Source organism: Mchenga conophoros, linkage group LG9 (assembly GCF_057382185.1).
Source record: "Mchenga conophoros isolate Kocher_MC1m ecotype Shallow Benthic linkage group LG9, M_conophoros_male_GT1.1, whole genome shotgun sequence".
NCBI lineage: Eukaryota > Metazoa > Chordata > Actinopteri > Cichliformes > Cichlidae > Mchenga > Mchenga conophoros.
The window spans coordinates 1,069,669-1,092,065 of NC_140534.1; the positions used below are offsets into that span (position 1 = coordinate 1,069,669).

Sequence of the window (22,397 nt, forward strand, 5' to 3'; positions counted from 1 at the left end):
TATTGACGTCAGTCCTCGGTGACGTCGCGGTGCGCCGGTGCAGTAACCAGAGGCGGCGGTAAGGTGACAGAAGGTTGCGTTATCAGTTAGCTCGGTGTTGCTCGGAGTCTAGCCTGGTTGTGTGTTTGCTAAAGCTGGCTCGTCTTCACTGCAGTGGATGTTAGCTGCTTGCACAGCTCGCTAGGCTAACGCCGGGTTCTACAAGGCACGTTGTAACATTCAGGCAATGGTGAGTATTCCACTCACATTCAGCTGCTGCAACGTTTCTGCACCGTTTGGAGACATTAAAGAAGCTTTCGCTTGATACGATATAGAAACGTGCTGGGGGAGGACGCTCAGCTGCACCCACCGTCGTTAGGAAATCTGCTAATTAAATAACAAGTGCTCTTTTTAACGCTTCCGATCTCCAGGAATCATTAAAACAGTGTGTGAAAGAACTGCCTTTTAATTCGGCATGTATTTCAAACTACAAACATTTTTTTATTTCACTCATTTGTTTAATCCTAAGAAAAACTGTAAACATGATATAAAAGTCTCCAAACTGATCACAACTTAATCTTTGATATCCTCAAGTTGTAAATCGACTTGTGGCATAAATAATGATGCGTTTCATCAAACTCGAGCTTCACAGTATAAACATTTTGGGGTGTGTATTACAGCAAAATGCACTGGAATGATTTCTTGGTGCACAAATAACCACAACCACGTGTCATGTCAATGTAACAATTGAAAGTGAGCTAATGTGTATTGATCTTTAAATGTTGCCCACAATAACAGTCCAGTGTTGATATAGTACCTCTGAAATGCCTGGTTCACTGCAAGACAAACGTCCATCATACATCACAATGTCTGCCGCTGAAAAAGGAAAAAACGGCCTTTGAGTGGGGCAAAAGGAGGCAGTTATGTAGGCGTCTGCCTTCCTGTGCAGTCACTGTGTTATCATTATTTCAGTTCAGTTAACTAATTCTAGTGGACACAGATGATGGATCCAAACAGGGAAGCCAGCGGCTCACTTCTGGTTGTATAGATAGGAAATTGTGACATGTAGTTAAAAAAAGCTACAACGATGACACTGAAAACAGTCACATAATTAACATGACATTGACCATGTCCGTATTTTCTGTCTAGTCTATGGGTTCATGTTAAAATGCTGCCTGGAGTCCCAAAGAGAAGAGGTAAATGCTTCTGAGAAAAACTAGCCTGTTTCTTTCCATCCATCCAGATTCAGATGGATCAAAATGCACGGAAAGTTCGGAACCAGGACATTAACCCCTGCATCGAAGTAAGCTCGCCGTCTGTCACGTGCTGCGCTGTGTCGGCTGTGTGCCTGCTGCTGGCACATGCGGCTTTCTAATCCTGTGCTTTGAAATACGCCTTTTCTCAGGAGAGCGATGACTCCCAGAAGTGTCTGAATGCCTACAACTATGATAAAAGCATGTGCTCCACCTACTTCCAGAGATATAAGAACTGTAGGAAATACTGGGTGAGTGTAATGTTTTCATGTTTCGATTTGTTGTTGGCAAAGATCTTGAAAGATCTTCATCCTTGATGCTGCAGTGGTGGATGCTCAAAGCACCACAAGTAATGAGCAACACATGTTAGCCAGCAGTATCAGTGGTTTTGGTATCTGATCGACACTAACAGGATGGACTCGATGCTTTAGTTTGTTTCTGTCCTAAGTTCGGCTCCCGCCCTTCAGAAAGCTGGCGTGTCTGTGCAAACACCACCTCTCCTGCAGGCTGTGATTAGCCGTCCTCTGGTCACGTGACTCAGCAGCACTGAGCAGAAGCATGCAGGCTGCAGTGAGTGAGAAAAGCTACTTTACACTGTAAACACGACGGAAACATCACCAAGTTCAGTAAAGACATGAAAGAGTAGAGAACAGAGCTTTGTCCTGGAACAAACGGAGAAAGGGAGTCCCTCAGACAGACTCGGACCCCCGGCACAGAGACCAGGCCACAGTTCGGTACAGTTTCATTAGGTCAGAGTACCTGCTACCAGGTCCTTTTTTCAGTACCTACTCGGCCGGGGTTCCAAGCAATCCAAGGTGAGCCCAAAATGTGACACCAGCAGACGGCAGGCCTCCGATTGGCTGGGCAGGGACGTCACTCGATGAGTCATCACAGCGTCTCCTTCACAAACCCAAAACTGACATTTTTTTAAACCTGGCAACTAACATCGCCATGGTCCCCGAGTCTGACGCAAAGCTACAGGCCGAGCAGCGGGTGTATCATTGGCTCAATGTCCGCCTTTGTTGTAGCATATTACATACTAATTATATCACGGGGTGCTGTTGTGTCGCCATGACAATAACGACACAGGTCAGGTGGTACTCGGTTGTAATGAAAAAGCAGTCAGTGGAGTCGTGGCGAGCCTCGGCGAGTTGATCTGAGTGGGTGCTGATGGAAACGTGGGTTAACACGCTCCTTCATGAAGTGCTCATATCTACAAATAAAATGGACATCCTGCACTTTTAGGGTCAATATACCCTCATAATTATATCGCCACAATTCTGTTTGTAAGGATCTAAATGGCTGTTTGATCACTGAGTGCAGCGAACAGTATGCAGGGCATCTTAGTCTTTTCATAAGCGCTATGATCAGTGACCGCTATTGTGGTGCAGTCGTATCTCGCGTCACATCAGCACATTTCTCAGTTGCTCTTATGGACATGACCATAGAGGGATTTGTGTGTCTGGGATCAACTGGGAATCTTTCAGTAGGCTAACCTGTAAACCAGTACACCATGGAGCCAGAGCGAAATGGCATCAGTCAAATGTAAGCACTGAAAGTAGCCTGCTGTTGTTTCAGCTCCACGTGTGAGTAAAGGATCAACCTGCCTGCTCGCGATAGTGAACTCTTCAGAATACTGTCACAGCAAAGCCGTGCTGTTGTAACTGTGGAAGTGTTTATCATTACTGTGTCACACGGCAGTGGTCACATGACCAATCTGTTTACATCTGGGTCACACATCACCGTGTGTGTGTGTGTGTGTGTGTGTGTGTGTGTGTGTGTGTGTGTGTGTGTTAGGGCTGCCACAAACGATTATTTTGATAGTCGACTAGTCACCGATTATTTTTGCGATTAGTCGACTAATCAGATCATCATCCATTAGACGTAAACCTACAGCTTATTGCACCAGCAGCATCTGGTCTTATATAACTATCATTAGCTTACAGCTTTAAGTGTTTCAGGTATGTTCTCACTAAAAGTAAAGACAAGATGATAGTTTATTAAAGTTTAATGAAGTTTGCAGATTGTTTCGGTGAAGTTTAATAAACTCCTTGCTATCTAAAATATAACAGGACACCGGAGTAAATTCTCGAGCATCTCACACTTCTGATAATCAGCTGTCTGCTTGACGTTTATTCAGCTGTGTAAAAACTATAACTTTAATCTCAGACAAACTGATTTACTCAGGAACAAATAAAATACTAAAAAAAAAAGCCAAACAATAACATGTTTAAGTTATCTAAGTGACTTATATATATGTTTAACCTGAGTAGCGAAAGACAGCGGTGGGTTTGAAAACAATTTGCCGGGAGTCCGGTGTTCTCACGGCGCTAGCTAGCCTCGCCCCCGGCTCGCTATCGAGCTAGTGGGTAACAGACGTCTCCGAAAACGTCGGAGCGCTTTTGAAAATATGCGGTGTCTTGATAAACTGAGCCGATATTTGAGGTTTACACAGCTACATTCTCGCCTGAAAATATGTTAAACGTTTATTTTGTGACCCAGAAAGAATAATAAGAGTAACATTAAAACTAACTAGCTGCCGCCATTGTTGGAAACTGCGCTGGGCCGCGCTATGAATTCTGGGACACAGCTGCTTCTTCTTCTTCTTCGGGGTTTAACGGTAGCTGACATCCTTGTACATGCTGTGCTGCCATCTTCTGTTTCAGTCCGTTATTACACTCTTAAATCCTGCTATTATTCCTGCGTCTTTTGTGATCTTACAAAGTTTCAAACGAGGCGTCGACTATTAAATCAGTCGTCGACGATTTTGATAGTCGACGTAATCGTGACTAGTCGACAAATCGTGGCAGCCCTAGTGTGTGTGTGTGTGTGTGTGTGTGTGTGTGTGTGTGTGTGTGTGTGTGTGTGTGTGTGTGTGTGTGTGTGTGTGTAAAGAAAAGGCCACCAAACGGGGGTTCTCTTAGTATTGGCTCACATCAACAAGCAGGGCTAGCTCACTAGGTAAGTGGTTGCCCCTTGATCAGAAGGTCGGGGGTTCGAATCCACTGAACGGCTACCCTGAGGTGCCCCTGAGCAAGGTACCGTCTGCACACGCTGCTCCCCGGGTGCTGCACTAGTGGCTGCCCACTGCTTCACTGGGTGAATGGGTTAAATGCAGAGGAGTCATTTCCCTACAGGGACTAACACATTATTATCATTATTATTATTATTACTATAATGTAATTAACTTCAGCCGCCTGTCACACGTCAGACTCCACAGCACAAGTGTTTCACACAGGTATGGTAACTGTGTGCTCTTGTGGTACAGAGGGCTGTGAGCGCCGATCTAAATGTAAACCTGTGGTCAGTTTCTAAAGCTGGAGGATATTTGCTGAAGTGTTTGGAGCTGTGCTGCACCGCACCTTATAAAGTGGGACACAACACCCCCTCCGCCTGTCACAGGTGGAGCTCTGATGGTTGTACGTGTGCTGTACTTGTTTCAGTCTGTCATTTTCAGCGTTGGGTTTGAGGAGCGTTGTGAGTACGAGCTGACGCTGAGGCCCAGCCTGAGGCGGTTCACTTATGTTTGTGTTGAAGCCGTGTACCTGCTGTCATTTGCAGTTTTAGCCGTTTGCTGGTTGTTGAAATAGTTTTGTGAGCTTTAGGCTGAGTTTCTGCCGTCTTTAAAAAGCGATGTACTGATCCAGCTTTAATCAAACTGAAATCAGTTTGAATCAGGAAGTGATTTCTTTTTTAAAGCCACCCTATTGCTTACAGTTTAGAGCAGCACTGCCACTTGTGATTTGAAATGCATTGTGGGATACCTGTTCATCATACCTGGCGATAGGATGGACCTGTCTTACACACGTAATGAATTGATTAAATGCATCAGTTAATAATTCTGAAACCAGCTGAATTGATGATGTAATCGTTTCAGTTTGGCACTCAAAGCCCTCCATGATGTCACTGTGATGTCATCGAGGTTATTTCCTCAGACCCACTGTGACCTTTACAAGCGAGACTTGAGCAGTCACACTGACTTGGTTAGAAGGTGTCGTGCTATTTATTCAGCCGTCATTATTAGCAGGTGCTGTTCTGATAATTATCTGATGTGCTTTCTTTGGCTGGTCTGTTTTGTCTTGCAGCACAACATCATGGTGCAGAGGAGAAGAGATGGTGTGAAACCTGACATGCCCACTGCTGCAGAGAGGCTGGAGATGCTTACTTCACTGGGAGGCAAACCATACTAAGAGCGAGCCCAGTCACATGCACACTGGGAAGAGCAGCTGGCCTTCAGCCTGTGGTGGAGTCAACACTACAGTTCTGTGCTCCAAAGACTCGCCTACTCAAATCCAGCTCATCAGAAACTTGGAACAGTTTTACTTTTTCTGCTTTTAGCTGCAGACTTGGTGCTGTTTAAGGATTTGACAGTAAAGATTCAATAGAAAAACACAATTTCAGCCTAAGGTGGGCACAGGTGTCTTTGGATCATATGTTATTGCTTATAAAAATCCATATCTCTTATTTTATTACTCACGACACTGTGGACTGTCTGCACACAGGGGGACCAGGTGTGGTGTCACTGTTTTCAGTGATACCTGCTGGTCTCTGACCTGCAGGAGTTTCACAGCATAGGTTACCTCGATGAAGTGAACCGCCTTCATAGAACAACAAACCCACCATTAGCCCTGAAGTCACCTGGATAAGCCCAAAGCCAGCTTAGCATTGCTGCTAGTCTAAAACAGCCTGTGAGGAACTAGATGCTGAATGTTTTCTATGACCATGGTCGAGTGTGCAGCCTGTGAACCTGTAACGAGTGTTTCTGTCTCTTAATAAACATGCCTCCATTACTAATGTTTGATTTCTGGCTGTTGAAAAGTTTGATGGAGAAGAAGAAGAGCATTGTGGGAAGACTGGAAGAAACAGACCGGATTTTTTGATAGATAGATCTATCTCATATATAGATATATCTATATATGAGATCTACGTTTTTAGAATAATTTTAGATTCAGATCTTAAATTTGACAAGCATGTAAAAAAGATTGCTAAGACGGTCAAGGCTGATCTGAGTTGTTTTAAGTTAATTTGGCACTTTATACCCACTTCAGCAGCTCAGATGTTTATGCGTTCTATGATATTCTCTCATTTTTCATATTGTATGACAGTTTGGACCCAAGCAGCACCAGTCAGCCTGTGGTGTCCTTATATCTTTAAAAATAATGGATAAAAAATCTGTTCAGTGGCATCATTGTCACATTTTAAAGAAATATTGCTACTACTTAGTTTTAAGAGTTTTAATCATTTGTGTTTTCTTAAATGTATAAATAGGATGGCCCCAGAGTGTCTCAATAGAAACATCCAGAGACCAGATAGTAATCGTATTACCAGGAGTAAGGTGAACAGCAACTGCAAGATGTCATATCGCAGATCTGCATTCGGTCAGTCAGCTTGCCATCTGTGGAACACTTCCAACCAAAATCGAGTTGATTACAGACATCAGATCCTTTACATTGAAGCTTGAAGTGTGGTTAAAGGGAAATGTAGTCAACTAAGGATTTTAATTTAATTTTAATTGTCTATTAATTAATGTAATTGCATTTATGATGTAATTTGGTTTTATTGTAAAATGTATCTATTTTGATTGTAAGCCCAACAAGGCACAGTTATTGACAATTAGCAATAGCTATAAACGTACGTGCGTTACTTTCATGTTTGTACTTGGACTATGTTAAACTGCACTGTCCCTTTTAAATATATATATGTATGTATGTGTGTATACACACACACACACACAGGTGTGATGATGACTACAGTGTGCAGGTCGTAGGTGGAGGAGCTGACAGGAACCGCTGGGTGATGGTTTTCTACTGAACCGTAACCATGTCATCAGTCGGTCAGCCTGCTCAGTGCTGCCACCGTCATCGTCACTCAGGGTTAAACCACGCCCCCAAAAGTCCGGAGAGTGCACGCGCACTGTTCAGGAGAGGGTGACAGGTAGGAGCGCGCGAGTCCTCACCAAGCGAACTGTTAGCAGGCTAACAAACATTAGCAGTAAAATGTCACATTCATCACCTGCAGTCAAACTCTAGTTAGCAGGCTGAGCGAGGCTAATGGATGACAGCTTAGCTAGCTACCTGCTGCTAGCTCGGACTCGTTGAACAAAGGCGATGTGGACTGAAAGTTTCATCTATAATCCACATTAACTTGGTTCTGTTCAACGGAAACCGCATCCAAAAGGTTCTGCTTTACTATGAGCGCATTTCGACTTTGACACAGAGCAAAGAACTGTTTATAATAATAAGTTGTAATAGTAGCTGTGTGGTCAGGAACGTGAGACATGATGAGCTCATGTCCCTCCTAGAATTGAAATGTAAATACAAAATGTTTTATGGTATAAAAATATCCTTTGTTACAAAATAGCAATAAAAACACAAGGCGTTAAAATGTTTCAATTATCCAGAGTTACTGAAACATTTTATTGCAGTTCCGTGGATTAAAAAAAACCCATAGTAATGAAATAACAGTGTTAGAACAGATAACAGCTGATATTCTTTATGTGTGCGTGCATCAGTGCATTGATCATGTAGAAAAGCCCCACTTACCAAATGTACCGGTCCAGCTAGCTTTATACTGTTGTTGGGGTTCGTATTAGTTATAGGTGCTGTTTGTATTCACATTCAGCAGAGTGCTTTTTACTGACTATAGTTTTAGTTTAACTATAATAACCCTAATATGCTGTTGGCGTTCTCGTCCACAGACATTGCTGTTGTCCATCATCATGAATGTGTATATTGATCTCTGCCATTCACTCGGGTAAGTTCAAGTTTCCCAGCTTTCAGTTTAGAATCCAGCGTCGAGTCGTCCAAAAGCTGTGACAGAATGACAGAATATCCCCACGGGGGTGAAAACATACATAAAGCCTGATTGTTTTAGTCATTTTTCGGCTAAATCATTAATGTGCGCCTGCTGTCAGCTCCAGTTCTTCTAAAGTGACCCTTTAATGAGTCCTCTAGCAGAGCTGTGGTATTTGGTACGAGGGCACGTGTCAGTCAGCAGTGTACTTCACTCTGGCTTTCGCCTGGATGTAGAGGAAAGTTTACCTCGGGGCCCGCCCACTTCCCTTCACCTGTGCTGATTCTCCTTTAGTCACTGTTGCTCTTGTTCACTGCAGAGTTCATTATGTATATCGCTTCATTCCTGCCATTCGGTCCCTGTTATGAAACACTTCCTGGTTCTTCTTTGGACAGTTGTTTCAGAGCATGATCTAAACGAACCTTAATAATTCATGTGGAATCAGATGAAACGAAGAACTGAACAAAAACCTGTTTCCACTGTAATTCTACTGTAGACTCTACTATAAACTCTACTGTAGACTCTACTGTAGATTCTACTGTAGACTCTACTGTAGACTCTACTGTAGATTCTACTGTAGACTCTACTATAAACTCTACTGTAGACTCTACTGTAGACTACTGTAGATTCTACTGTAGACTCTACTATAAACTCTACTGTAGACTCTACTGTAGACTACTGTAGATTCTACTGTAGACTCTACTATAAACTCTACTGTAGATTCTACTGTAGACTCTACTGTAGACTCTACTGTAGACTCTACTATAAACTCTACTGTAGACTCTACTGTAGACTACTGTAGATTCTACTGTAGACTCTACTATAAACTCTACTGTAGACTCTACTGTAGACTACTGTAGATTCTACTGTAGACTCTACTGTAGACTCTACTGTAGATTCTACTGTAGACTCTACTATAAACTCTACTGTAGACTCTACTGTAGACTACTGTAGATTCTACTGTAGACTCTACTATAAACTCTACTGTAGACTCTACTGTAGACTACTGTAGATTCTACTGTAGACTCTACTATAGACTCTACTGTAGATTCTACTGTAGACTCTACTGTAGACTCTACTGTAGACTCTACTATAAACTCTACTGTAGACTCTACTGTAGACTACTGTAGATTCTACTGTAGACTCTACTATAAACTCTACTGTAGACTCTACTGTAGACTACTGTAGATTCTACTGTAGACTCTACTATAAACTCTACTGTAGACTCTACTGTAGACTCTACAGTAGACTCTACTGTAGATTCTACTGTAGATTCTACTGTAGACTCTACTATAAACTCTACTGTAGACTCTACTGTAGACTCTACTGTAGACTCTACTATAAACTCTACTGTAGACTCTACTGTAGATTCTACTGTAGACTCTACTATAAACTCTACTATAAACTCTACTGTAGACTCTACTGTAGATTCTACTGTAGACTCTACTGTAGACTCTACTGTAGACTCTACTGTAGATTCTACTTGCTCATGGCTTTGTGTTATTGAACATCAGCTGAGTGTCAGTAGGAGCCTGTGTCAGTGTGGGACGATATTCTGAGGTTTACATTGTGAGTTACAAATGAAGGGACAGTGCATGTAATGTTAAGAAATAACTAGTAATGTTGTAACAAACTGCTTCCTATAATAATAATAAGTGTGTTTCTTTTTAAGAAATCATTTGTTTAGTATTGAAGAGCACTGCTTATTGTGAAGTCCTGAGCTGTGTTATTCTCTGTGTACGGGGATGATTTGGTTCCTGTGTAAACTCTGTTTAGTGTTGTGCGTTTCCCTGAGCTTCGTCTTGTGTGTTTGCCTGACTCCGTGTCGCCCGTGTGTGTCGCTCGCCCCTCCGTCTGTCTCGTCTCCATGTTTGGATTCCCTCTCTCTCCCTCCCGTGTTGCTCTCCTGGTGTTTCTTGTCGTCTCGTTGCCTCCCTGTTTTATCCCTAATGTTATGTCAGGTGTGTGAGTCTTAGGCCCGCGTCTCTGTGCTTCCTGTTTTACTTTGACAGTCTTGCGTCCCGTGTTCAGTGTGTTCTGTTTTGTTCCCCTCTGCCTCATCGCCCCTAATTTGTCTCAGCTGTGTCCACTTCCCTCATCACCTCCTGTCTGTATATACTGGCTGTGTCCCAATTCAGGGTCTGCACGCTTGAAGTACGCGCAGTACGCACGGTTCGTACTATAAGTACGAGAAGTGCGGAAGTGAGAGGCGTGTGAAATGGGACGGTCTGGCCTCCGTCGCGCTGTTCAGGTTGCCTAGCAACCATGATACTAACCACGAGAAACGTTACATACAGCTTTGTGTGACAGAAATGAAGGAGAAAATGTTTTGTTTGTCTTTCATTTTTGTCATGACATCACTGTGATTAGTTGAGTATCTGAGGCTGAGACCACGGGACTGTAAACATGATTGTTGGGCTTCATTTCTGTGCTGAACACTCATTTAAGATTAGTTAGTAAATAACAATTAGCTCATGTTGTTCATGAGACTAAAGTCATCTCACTGTGGTAATGTAAATATAATATGGCCAATATTATATTATTGTCAGATTATTATGAGAGATATTACAGGATATATTACAGCAGTGAGCTTGAATTCTGGGTCAAAGATTCAAGTTGCAGTTATTTATATTTCCTATCACCTTAAATCTTCAGTCAAGGACGAGTATCTTTGACAGTGCATATATAGATGTATTATATATAAGAGACAAATATTGTTCATTTAATATGTTGGCATTACTAAATTTGGCTCAATGCTTACATACATGTGTAAAAAGCAAATGTAGGAGCTGTGGTAACTGTGTCTGATAGAATGAAGAGTCGACTGATATATGAAATATTCCTTTATTGGGTGAGAAAATCAGACCATGTCATAACTGCTGTAAGTCACACAGAATAGATATCAGAGCCTTAAACAGGCTGACGTCTGCTAAATGGGTCAAACTGGGCAGAAAGTCTACAAACACATAACATCCTTATAGAATATGATGTAACACTATAGATCAACTTAGCTCAGAATATATAAAGCATATAAACAGTTACAGCAATATGATGCAACACACACAGCAGCTACTGATCCAAAATACTCAAAGCTTCATAGAACTGAAACCAGCATTTATTTTTAGCTCCATTCTGCTGCTGATACAGACTTTAGGTTTCTGAACATTAAACTTGTTGCTGCCTTTCATAGTGTGTAACTTGAAGGCCCTGAGTACTTTCTCCCACACTGGAAACACTGGGATGATCACATTATTTGAACATTACCTAATAAGACTGATTCAGCACAGACAGTTATGTTAAACTTTCCTAGCAGTCCTTCACAAACAGGGAACAGTCTGTCTATTCTCTCCATCTGTCAGCTGCTGCTGGCTCTTCCTCCTCCTCTTCCTCACACACTGCTGAGTTTGTCCTGGTGGATCATCAGGGCTGCAAAGCCTCACAGATGATGTGCAGCAGTGGGTCCCTCAGTCTGTCCTCACTCTGGACACTTGCAGTCGTCACACATGGAAATCAAATGTGTGATAAGCTGCAGGATTCAAACACAAGTGTAACTTATAAACACATGTTCATACTTTTATTCCACAATCAGAGAGAAAGAAACAGAGAGAGAGTGCAGGACAGACAGACAGGTGACAGTCTCAGGTGTACACACTGCTACACAACAGCACAGAGAAGCAGGATTTAGTGTTTGTGTTATTACGAGTGTAAACAAGAAGAGTTCCAGATGGTGCAGTGGACACATGTGTGACTGCTGTGATTAAAGCATCTTTCTTTCAGCTTAACGAGTGAACCGTCAGCTCGTTCAAACACACGTTAAAGTCCGTTTGGCTCGACACCACCGAACAGAGGCAGCAATATAACACAGCTCACATTAACAGTGCAGTGGATCCTGCTTGTGCCGTGATGTTCAGGAAACCGAGCAGCATCACTGACTTTCAGCTTGTTGTGTTTGTGGATATATGACTGACTTTAATTATCCATAAATCATTAGAGTCTCTGTACGATTAAGGTCGACTATATATATATGTAGGGGCTTTAAAACCAAGTAAACACTGAAAGTACAAACATCACTAATGTCGCACAACTCTGCCAACATGTGGCCAACAGTAATGTTTTAATTTTCTTCGTTATTAAACATTCGCACATAAATAAGTGACGTCATATTCAGTACTTACTTTTCACAGTTCACTCTTCTGCCGCTCCCTTCTGCCGTATTTTGCAGCAAAATTATCCACACCCACCGCTGCACTATGAACTGTGGGATATATGGGACCACGAAGCGTGCACCGGACCACGCTTGATATTTGGGGAACTCGACGGCGCATTTGGAGTATGCGTTTGAAGTACACTTCGAATTGGGACAGCCGTCGTCGCGTGGCGGTGACGTAACCGCACTTGAAATGCGTACTTCAAGCGTGCAGACCCTGAATTGGGACACAGCCACTGTGTGAGTTTTCCGTGACCTTTGTCATCGTGTCCATGGTTCCTCCGTGTCTCTTCTGTTTCCCGCTGGTGTTTCCGAGGTTTTTCTAGTGTTCCAGGCTTTTACTTTATGTCCTTAGTTCTTCCAGTTCAGCCGTTCCTCTGTTTAGTTTATTTATGCATTTTTCCCCGTTTGGTGTGTCTGCCTTAATAAACGGGACGTCTTTCGTTTATTTTTCCTGTTTTCCTGGTGTGGATTTGGGTCCTCACATAAACAGTCCAGACGATCTGCAAGTTGTGACAGTTGGTTGCGTTTCTAAACTCAGCATCAATAATGATGACATTATTCTAAATGTAGGATTTCTAGTTAAACCTTAAGACTACCATTAGTCACTGTGCAAGTATACTGCTTTATATAAATGCAGATAAGTGTAATAGTTAAATTAAGTGAGGAATATCCTGCACCACAGTGTGAGTCTTAGTGTCCATGTGGAACAACGTAACTTAAAGCAGCATTTACCAAACTGTAACTGTAACACTCCATCCACCCTGCCAATGCTGATGCACAGATAAATAAGTACTTGATGGCTGTTCAGAAGTAGGCGTTTAAACTGCATAGAAACATGTTTTTAGGTTTATCAGCTGCGCTCTAAATCAGAACACAGAGACAGGGTCAAAGTCTTTATTGCAAAGCAGCCCAGAGGATATTGTAAGAATATGCTGGGACTGTGGAGTGAGCAAAGCTGGGTGGTATATGGTCTGGTACTTATCTACTTACGTTAGAGGGTGGTAGCTGCAGGGATAAGGTACAGGAAAGAGTTATACCTACACTTATATCTATTATGGCCACTTCTGCAGGCTTCCCGGGTGGTTAGCATCTTTGCTACATGCTGCCACACGCCTCAGGAATGACCACGCCCGTCGCAAGAAGGTCTTCCGTCTTCTGCAGAGGAAACTGGTGTGTACTTTAGTAGCAACACGTAGATGTCTTTACAGTACTGCGTTCTCTTACCACAGAACAACAGCACAGTATATGCTAGTGTTTGACGGGGATCCCATATATGCACATAAGAAGAGGGGCCTGGGAATCGATCTCAGCATTGCAGAGAGTTGACTGAACCCCTTCTGTTCAAGCATGGTTGTCCACAGTGGACACAGAGAAGACAGAAAGAGGAGTAAAAAAAGCCATGTCTGTCTACAATGGAAACATTTACATTCTTCAAAGAGTGACCTTTGACCTTTAGATGCAGATGTACAGCTTCTATGTTATTATTATTAGAATTCATTTTTAGTCTGACGGACATATTGAGTAATGTTAGAAATACAATTGATTGCTTTCAAATTCAAATGTCTCCTGGGTCATTATTTTAACCAGACAACAGGCTGGTCTTCACAGTCTTGAGCAGGTGAGGTCCTGGAGCCTAGAACAGGTGTGCCCACAGGAGGCGGAGATAAGAGTCACTGAAACATTCAAAGAACAATTGGTGGATTAGTCAGTTACCAAAATAATCTTTACCTGCAGGCATAGCTTCCAGTAAACTCCAATGTTGAGGACTTTCTCCTCACTGTGCAAAGCAAACTTTTATTGTTTGAGTCTGCCCTGGTGAACTTTCTGTTTCTATCCACTGAGCTGATGTGAACAGTGAAGGCTTCTACTACTCTACATCCACCTATCTGTGCCAGTGGCTTGGTGCTGTACTTTCCAGGTAAAGGTTGGCTACGATGGGTGACACCAGGGAGCCATGGCACATGTTTGTGTCTGTACTGTTTTGTTCAGCTCATTAATGACAATAAGCAAGGTTTTCTCCCAGTGGTTACAGCACTCCCCAAAGCTTTGTGCCATCAGAAAATCTCCTGCAGACATTCATGTAGAGATGTTTCAGTCATGACAGACTAATACTCACACTGAGTCCTCAGATATTCCAAAGCCAGGCAGGATATATAACCATTAGAAGAAGCTGAAGGAGTCTTCTGCAGAGGACAAAGTGTGGACTTCATTTCATCACGATTCAATTCAGGACAAGGAAACTGAGACTGAGACTGGGTGATGAGTGGTAACTGCTCACAAACTGGTCTTCTGTGTTTACAGGTGGTCCCTGTCATGAAATACATTGTATTATTCTATCATCTTTATCATATAACTCCTGTCACCCCCGTCCTAGTTTTTTAACAAGGTTGGCGTGAAGGAGGGGGATCAGTGTCAGCCTACCTACGTCTACCCTAAAGAGGTGAAGATGTTGATACGGTCTGCCTTTCCAGAGGACATCTGTGACTATCCAGATCCCTGCCATGATAAGGTGAGTGTAAACCATTCTTCATTGCCTAAATGCTCTATCACCAAAGACAGGTTTCTTTTCCCCCAAAAGTTGGTTCTGTTCTTGTGGACGAGGAGTTTTCAGCACTCATCTAAGTGACGTCTTCAGTCTCAGCTGACTGCTGGTTTCCAGCCTTATAAACATCTACGTTTGCATAATGAGCTAAACTGGCACCACTGGGTCGTGAGCAATGTTCCCTCTAAGCTGCGCGCGTGCGCAATTGTGCACTGCTGGCACGGTCTCTGCGCACAGAAAATCTCTGTAGCGCACAAAAATAAAAAATCTAACCTGAATTGAAATGAAAATAAATACGTTAGCAGTTGATTCTGTTTTGTAGTGTGAGTCAGTAAGTGAGCGGTGACTGGCTGCTCCAGCCAATGATGCGATTCACATTCGTATATGCACAGCTCATCAACGTGGTTGACAGCGTCCTTAAATGCTGCTCATGTTTAGCTAACAAAGGGGTGTGGCCGATGTGGAGTGCTGCTTATGTTGAACCTTTAAAATAATGGCAAAACGAACAGGCAGTGGCACACAGTGGCCAAAGTAAAAAAGAAATGCGACTCTTTTAAGATGGAATGGCTGTCAGAATATGTGCAAACAGGAGAAAAAACTGTGAAACTGGGAGAGATTTTTTCTTTTTTGAGCGAGAAAGGTCTGGTCTGCAAAATATGTTGCGAAGCTAAAATCGCAAGCGAGTTTTCGGAGGGAAAAGTGTGGACAGAATGGAAGCTGGAATACCTCAAGCGCCACATTCAACAGAAAAGTCATTTGAAAGCAGCTGGAATTGTGAGAAGATGTACGATGGGAATGGGGATCGGTACGTTGTTGGGAGAGAGCGCCAAAGACCGAGAGAAGAGGAACAGCTGTCACTCAGAAAGAAATCCAACCCCGAAGAAGTTAAAGTTCTCATCGACAAGATTCTACCAGCCTTCAAAATGAATTCTTCTCTGCTGTCGGTTCAACAAATTGACCATCACATGGCAAAGTATGTGAGTGTACCAGAAAGCTGGCGAAGCAAAGATGATGCCTTTGAGTTTGTGAATTCAATCAATGAAGTAGTGCAGAATGAGACAATGTGTGAAGTTAAAAATGCACCTCGGCACACCCTGATCATAGGTGAGAGCACAGACGTAACAGTGCACAAAATGCTAGTCCTGTATATTAAATCCAGGGAGGAAAATAACGTCAACCATAAAACTGTTTGGTGGCATCATCCAGCTGACCGCATGCACGGCATGAACTAGACATGCAGAGAATTAGGGCTGGGCGATATGGCCTAAAATTCATATCGCGATATAATTTGAAGCATGTGCGGTAACGATATATATCACGATATATTCTGTTCTTCTGTATAACGTATTTTCCAAACTTAAAATCCTTTAATTTTCTCAAAAATCGAGAGTGTGCCTTATGTATGAATTCTGGTTGTGCTTACTGACCTCGAACCGATTTGGGCAGAAATCTGTTAAAAATGTTTTAAGTTTAAAAATGTTGGTAAGCAGCACTGCTTGATGGATGTCAGAGCATTATGGCTGCCGTAGTGAGGAGCTTCACGGAGTAATCTGGGTCCTAAACTCCGTCTGCTTCAGGTCCCAAAGTCAAACAAACACTGAGAGTTAAAAACGTCTAAATTCTTTCATCTTTAATAAAATCATCAGCGTTGCTGCTTTACCAGGTGTAACAATTAAGTTTAACATCCATGAAAACAGATTTATTAAATGTAACGGAGTTAGAAGTTAACAGGAAGTTAGCTCGCTAGTTTCCACCTAAACATTTCCTACCATGTTCTGACAGAGAGATTTGAAACTAATTCAAACGTACAGCTCTGCTGTCACTTCCAACATAAATGAAGACAGGAAACTAAACAGCAGTGGCGTTTGTAGGGTTACTGAAGTTGGGCTAGCTGGTATATAATGTTGTGCTACGTGATTGCTAGCGACACAGCTATGTTAGCATAACATTAGCACAGTGAAGCTGGAGGATGAAGCCAACTTTTTTTCCACTCGATAAAAGTTAACGTGAGGGATTCTGGTGGTCAGGGACAAATGCAATCACATAGCAGGATGCTGTACACGGGCCAAACTTCAGTCAGGAGAACAACTGAGATTATTCATCCACAATACCAGGTTAGTTATTAATATACTGCAACAACATGGGAACAGAGCAGCTGCCAGAGAATTCAACATTAATGAATCAATGTTACAGAAGTGGAGGAAGTGCAGTTTTTGGCTTTCCCCATATTTCAAAGGTGCTTCATCTCTTTGCTGTGACTGTCAGCATAATTTGCAGTGATAATGGTTGTAGCCACTGCGATGCTTTCGACCAAAACAGGTGCAGCTTGATGACATCATCAACATGCGCTTTCGCGATAGAGCGGTATAGTCAAAATCTCTATTGTTGGCCAAATTTATATAGTTTCTATCGTATATCGTTTCTATCGCCCAGCCCTACAGAGAATGGTGATGCTGACCTCCGATGGTGCCTCAGTAATGCGAGGAAAGCACAACAGAGTTGCAGCTTTATTAAAGCGGAAAATACCACACTTAACTGAACAACACTGTGTGGCCCATAGAGAGGACTTGGGCATTGATGATGCGTGGAAAGATGTACCTTTGATGTGTGATGTGGGAACTCTTCTTAGAACAGTTTACTCCACTTTCTCTAGATCCACTGTAAAGAGGGGAAAACGGGAAGACCTAGAAATGTTCTTGATGAGGATGCACTGTCATTCAGGCCTCTGAGTGAAGTGCGATGGCTGTCACGTCACTGAGCTGTGAATGCTGAGGAACTACACTGTGCTGGAAGAATACTGCAAGAGAGAATCCAGTGATAACAGAGATCCAGTGGCAAATTACTGTTACAAAAAGCTAACCGATTCAAACTTCAAGGTTACTCTCACCGCTCTGGGAGATGTTTTGGGTGAGCTGGCACACCTGTGTCTTTCTTTTCAAAGATGCAACCTGACTGAAGGGCACTGCTTGGCAAGAGCAAAGATTGAGAAGTTGCGTTCCCAATACTTGACAGAGGAAAAGGATGTTAAGTGGAGTGACCGTGTCATAGAGGCGATGAGGGCCTTATCTGCTGATGGCAGGAATACCAGTGAGATTACTCGTGTTATTCGTAAGCTTTGTGATCACTTGGATTTTCCAGAGGATGAATTATAGGAGTGGTCTGCACTTGACATTGAGGCATTGACCTCAGACATCAGCTTTGAGTATGGAGCAGCAGACATTGCCACGCTGGCAAAGAAGTATGAGGCCATTCTCCACCCTCCACATTCAGTGGAGGTCATAAACAGTGAATATTCTGATTTCAAGTACATACTGAGGCACAAACTTAAACATGGGTCAATCAGCACATTCTCAGATATGGAGGCTGCAACGCTAAAATGTGAGGAGCTAAAACACATCTCGCAGCTTGTGGATATTTGTGCTATATTTCAAGCATTCAGTGCAGATTGCCAAAGAGGCTTTAGTTTAATGAATCGTCTCAAAGCAGCATCCAGAAATCGTCTTGAGGCGGAGCATTTGGACCAGCTGATGCGCATAAAGTCAAAGCTGCAAGCAGACGAGGCCATCAACCTGGACGACGTGAGAAGGACAGACGGGAAAAATAAGGTGAAATTTAAGCTCTTAATCAGTTTTCTGCTCATCTAGTGTCATTTATTGAGTTTTCATTTATGGATATTGATCATTAAATACTGTCACCAGTTTGAGTATTAGAAAAATGCATATAATCATTATATACTGACAGACAAAGAGTTACAGGACAGTAGGACTGTCTCCCAGACCGCAGTAGGACAGGAGCTTCACAGACTGGCTCATCATAACACAAGTCAGAGCTTTATAATAAAAATGTTAAGTTTCAAAATTGGAGTTTATAGTAGGCTTGATTTGGTTGGCCGTTCATGTTTTGCCATAGTTCAAATATTCATACTTCCAATAGCGTTGACATAGTGCACAGGTCATTAAAAAATATTTTTGTAATTGTCACTGTAAGTGGGCTAAAGCTCTTAATTAAAGGGATTCTAACAGAAATGTAAATGCTGTAATTTGATTATTTTTATAAACCATGTAACTTCGATGGATGCGATGCTGTCGTCACCACAGTGCACACGTCTGATGTCGCTCAGGGAGTCTGTGAGTTTGCTCACACACGTGAAAAATTAGAGGGAACATTGGTCGTGAGGTCAGTTTCATGATCAATAAGATCATTAATGATTGTATAACCATCTGTGAAGACAGGAGGCAGCTTTACACACAAACTGTCTGAACCTACAGCGCAGTTCTGAGGTGGCGTGCCAACATCCTCTCACATCAATAGGTCACATGACATGGCTTCACCTGAACCCTCTGCTTATAATGACCACACCTTTTTTCAAACCTTGGCTTGTGTGATGAGTCATGTGATCAATAGTGGCTCAGTGACCCAGGTGTTGAAAGTGTAGTAACCTGCAGTAGAGTTCAAACAGCTGTGAGTTGGAAGTGAAGAAGCTTTTCAGATGAGAGGTGAAACGTCTTCAAGAAACTTTTCTTTCCAAGCTCCAGTTTTCACAACAGTAACCTTTGTTCAGATCGTGTGCCATCACTGATCTTAGAAATGTTTGTGATGTACGTATGCTGCTGTATGACAGATGGCTGTTACTGTCTCCCTGTGGTTACAATTCCCCACTATAGTGACGTCTGAATGTGTTTCTGCAGGTGGTGTACATCACTGTGGAGGATCTGCACAAAGTTAAAATCATGTGATGTCTCTCATTTCCTCTTTTTGAGTTTGCACTGAAAGTTAGAGACTGGAGCAGAATGTTTGTGGATGGTGGGAAGATTAGTTCTGTGCGCTGTTACGTTTATTGCCAACATTTGTACGGTGCTGTTCAACATTAATAGCATTTTCTGCCACACAGTGTGTACTGATTGTTATATGTGCCACCTTTCTCAGGTCTGCATGTTCTGAGCTGCTCATGTGGTTCATGGGTGACAACTACAAGGACTGTATATAAAAGATGGATACAGCTACACTGGAGTCATCGATTGATTTCTGCGCTCTTTTTTGAAGCTTTATTGACACCATGTGTTATTTTCATATGTGGATAGAAAGCCATCCTGGTGAGGACATCCCTGCTCATGTGGACGTAGCAGAGAAACTGAAAAAGCTACGTCCACATGAACAGCATCAACTTTGTGGGATTTGGACAGAAGGTGTCACAATACTGAATCGTTGGTGCATGCATGAAGCACAAAGAACAACAAACTGTACCGATGCATGCAGTAAGAAAGCTCACACGACCAATACAGCTGCCGTGTTCGTGCAGTGAGGAGATGCCACGCTGTGTTTATACTGAGCGGAGGAGGGGAGACTGGCTTTGGTGCTCTTTGATTGGCTCATCATCACCAATGGAACCAATGAGAAAACTTTTCTCCAGTGAGGCATGATTTAACCCCGCCTTCTCCACTGCCACAGACAAACCCTGCCATGAGCGCTCTACTCAGGTTACCTGCAGCTGCTTTTTTAATCCAGCAGATGTCACTATTATACAACACACTAACACAGTGTTGCCACGGTAAGGGGAATGTGCCACACACTTCACGAGGAATCAGATCACTAATGCTAAAATATAAGCTAAGGTAAGAAAGCCTGGTTTGCAAGCTGCATCCACACAGCATGTACACTTTTAGACCACGTTCAGTGAGTCAGACAGCAGAGGTGCTGCAGAGCAGACAGTGAACACTGCAGATAAGGGAGGAGGAAAGAAAAGAAAGGGAAATATTTCTCCAAATAAATACATCCACTTTCTTCCTTACATCCTATCCAGTCTGTCATAGAGCCAGCACATACAGACAGGCATCATTCACACTGATGAGCAGGAGAATCCCATGGATGTTTCTGGACTGTGGGAGGAAGTTGGAGGACCTGGAGAGGAGAACCTACATAGAAGTGTGGAGAACGCAGCAACAAAGAGACCCCCAGCAGGACTCTCCTGGCGTGGAACGACAGTACTAGTCACTGTTCATACATCAGAAGGATTGTATGCTATGTGCCTCTATTCAGACTTTTGAAATTTTGTACAGTTGCTGAAATTTGTACTTTTTCTGTTGATAGAGTGACATTGGCTTTGAATGGAGAGACCTACCTCTCTCAGTTTTCTGGTCGCTCCTTTAGGCAGACACCCGTATATTCCCCTACAGCTTTTACAGTTATTATCATAAATGTCACACAAAAATCTATCAAATTCCTCCCCATTCATGGCTATCAGAGAGCTGGAGGCAGGTTAAAGTGTGAGGCACACAAAAGCTCTTGAACCTGCCGCTGTGACCGTAATCTTCACCCCACAGCCATCATTTCACCCTCAAAATGTAGCTACGCTTGTCTTCTTTCTCAGAGCCTACAGATATACTCTATATTTTTGAAATGGAGCCCTTTGTTTCGGAGGAACGCCATCACGAGCTCAGTTTCATCCTTCCATCCTCTGCTGCTTGTCCTTTTCAGGGTCGTGGGGGGTGGAGCCTATCCCAGCTGTCATAGGGCGAGAGGCAGGGTACACCCTGGACTGGTCACCAGTCTAACACATAGACAACTATTCATGCCTGTGGGCGATTTAGAGTTTCAAATCAACCTGACCCCACTGACTGCATGACTGTGGGCTGTGGGAGGAAGCTGGAGAGAACCCACATAAGCACGGGGAGCACAAACTCCCCACAGAAAGGCAAGGCAAGTTTATTTGTACAGCACAATTCAACAACAAGGTGATTCAAAGTGCTTTACAGAGACATTAGAAACACAAACAAATAAAAAGCATGATTTAAAATTGATTAAAACAAGCAAACAAAAACTAATTAACAAACAAACAAACAAACAAACAACAGTATATAAAATCAAAACAGATAAAATCAGAACAGTAGATAAAATCAGTAGTTAAATGTAAGTTTTGAAATTTAAGCTTAAAAGTGTGGATTTGGTGCTTTATTCAAATGCAGCTGAGAACAGGTGAGTCTTCAACCTGGATTTAAATAAACTGAGTGTTTCAGCTGATCTGAGGCTTTCTGGGAGTTTGTTCCAGATATAAGGAGCATAAAAGCTGAATGCAGCTTCTCCGTGTCTGGTTCTGACTCTGGGAACTGATAAAAGACCGGATCCAGATGACCTGAGGGATCTGGATGGTTCATACTGGGTCAGGAGGTCACTGATGTATTTTGGTCCTAAACCATTCAGAGCTTTATAGACCAGCATCAGAACTTTAAAGTCCCCGGCCGGGTGGTGGAAGCGAACCGTGCTGCCCTGTAAGAAGTACATCTTTGATTATTGAATCCATTTACTTGTTTCTCTGTTTCAATATATATTTTCAAACAGAAATTCAATTCAAAACTAGTTTTTGAAACGAGTCCCAAACAGTTGATTGTGTTCATGTGGACGTGGTGTTCCTATCAGCTGCACAAAAACAGACTACGGCAAACCCTCAGGAAATTCAACATTGTTAAATCTTAAAAAAATAAAATAAAATAATGAAAAGTAATTTATATATGAAGCTAAAATTTAATAGCAATAAAATGTTCACCTTTGTGTGCATGTCAGAAACAGCTGAGCAGCAGGCTCGGCTGATGTGAGATGTCATGATCCTCGTCTGTGGATGTGGGAG

At 42.6% G+C, this 22,397-nt stretch overlaps 2 protein-coding genes across 3 annotated transcripts in view; both read left to right on the forward strand.

Annotated features, from left to right (window-relative positions):
• Positions 1–22: 22 nt before the first annotated feature.
• On the forward strand, positions 23–6,026 carry chchd7 (coiled-coil-helix-coiled-coil-helix domain containing 7). 2 transcript variants are annotated; one of them, XM_085286124.1, is made up of 4 exons: positions 23–229; positions 1,129–1,282; positions 1,385–1,483; positions 5,318–6,026. In XM_085286124.1, the coding sequence occupies exons 2-4, from the start codon at positions 1,229–1,231 to the stop codon at positions 5,420–5,422; spliced, it is 258 nt and encodes an 85-aa protein (XP_085142250.1). In that variant the 5' UTR covers positions 23–229; positions 1,129–1,228; the 3' UTR covers positions 5,423–6,026. The 2 variants fall into 2 exon arrangements, with proteins under 2 accessions (XP_085142250.1, XP_085142249.1); XM_085286123.1 differs by having other exon boundaries at positions 26–229; positions 1,223–1,282.
• Positions 6,027–7,253: 1,227 nt separating this feature from the next.
• The window catches only part of arhgef4 (Rho guanine nucleotide exchange factor (GEF) 4), a 103,743-nt gene continuing 88,599 nt past the window's right edge, over positions 7,254–22,397 (forward strand). Inside the window, exons 1-4 of the mRNA XM_085286126.1 lie at positions 7,254–7,409; positions 7,930–7,985; positions 13,305–13,404; positions 14,609–14,743. Of these exons, the coding sequence (XP_085142252.1) occupies positions 7,951–7,985; positions 13,305–13,404; positions 14,609–14,743 (270 nt within the window). The 5' untranslated portion in view covers positions 7,254–7,409; positions 7,930–7,950. The remainder of the gene's footprint in view (positions 7,410–7,929; positions 7,986–13,304; positions 13,405–14,608; positions 14,744–22,397) is intronic.

What these genes read in the sequence shown, in the direction of transcription:
- chchd7 (XM_085286123.1), top strand. An exon ending in ACATTAACCCCTGCATCGAA is followed by an intron (nt 1,283 to 1,384) that starts GTAAGCTCGCCG and finishes GCCTTTTCTCAG; the next exon opens with GAGAGCGATGACTCCCAGAA. An exon ending in AGAACTGTAGGAAATACTGG is followed by an intron (nt 1,484 to 5,317) that starts GTGAGTGTAATG and finishes TTTGTCTTGCAG; the next exon opens with CACAACATCATGGTGCAGAG.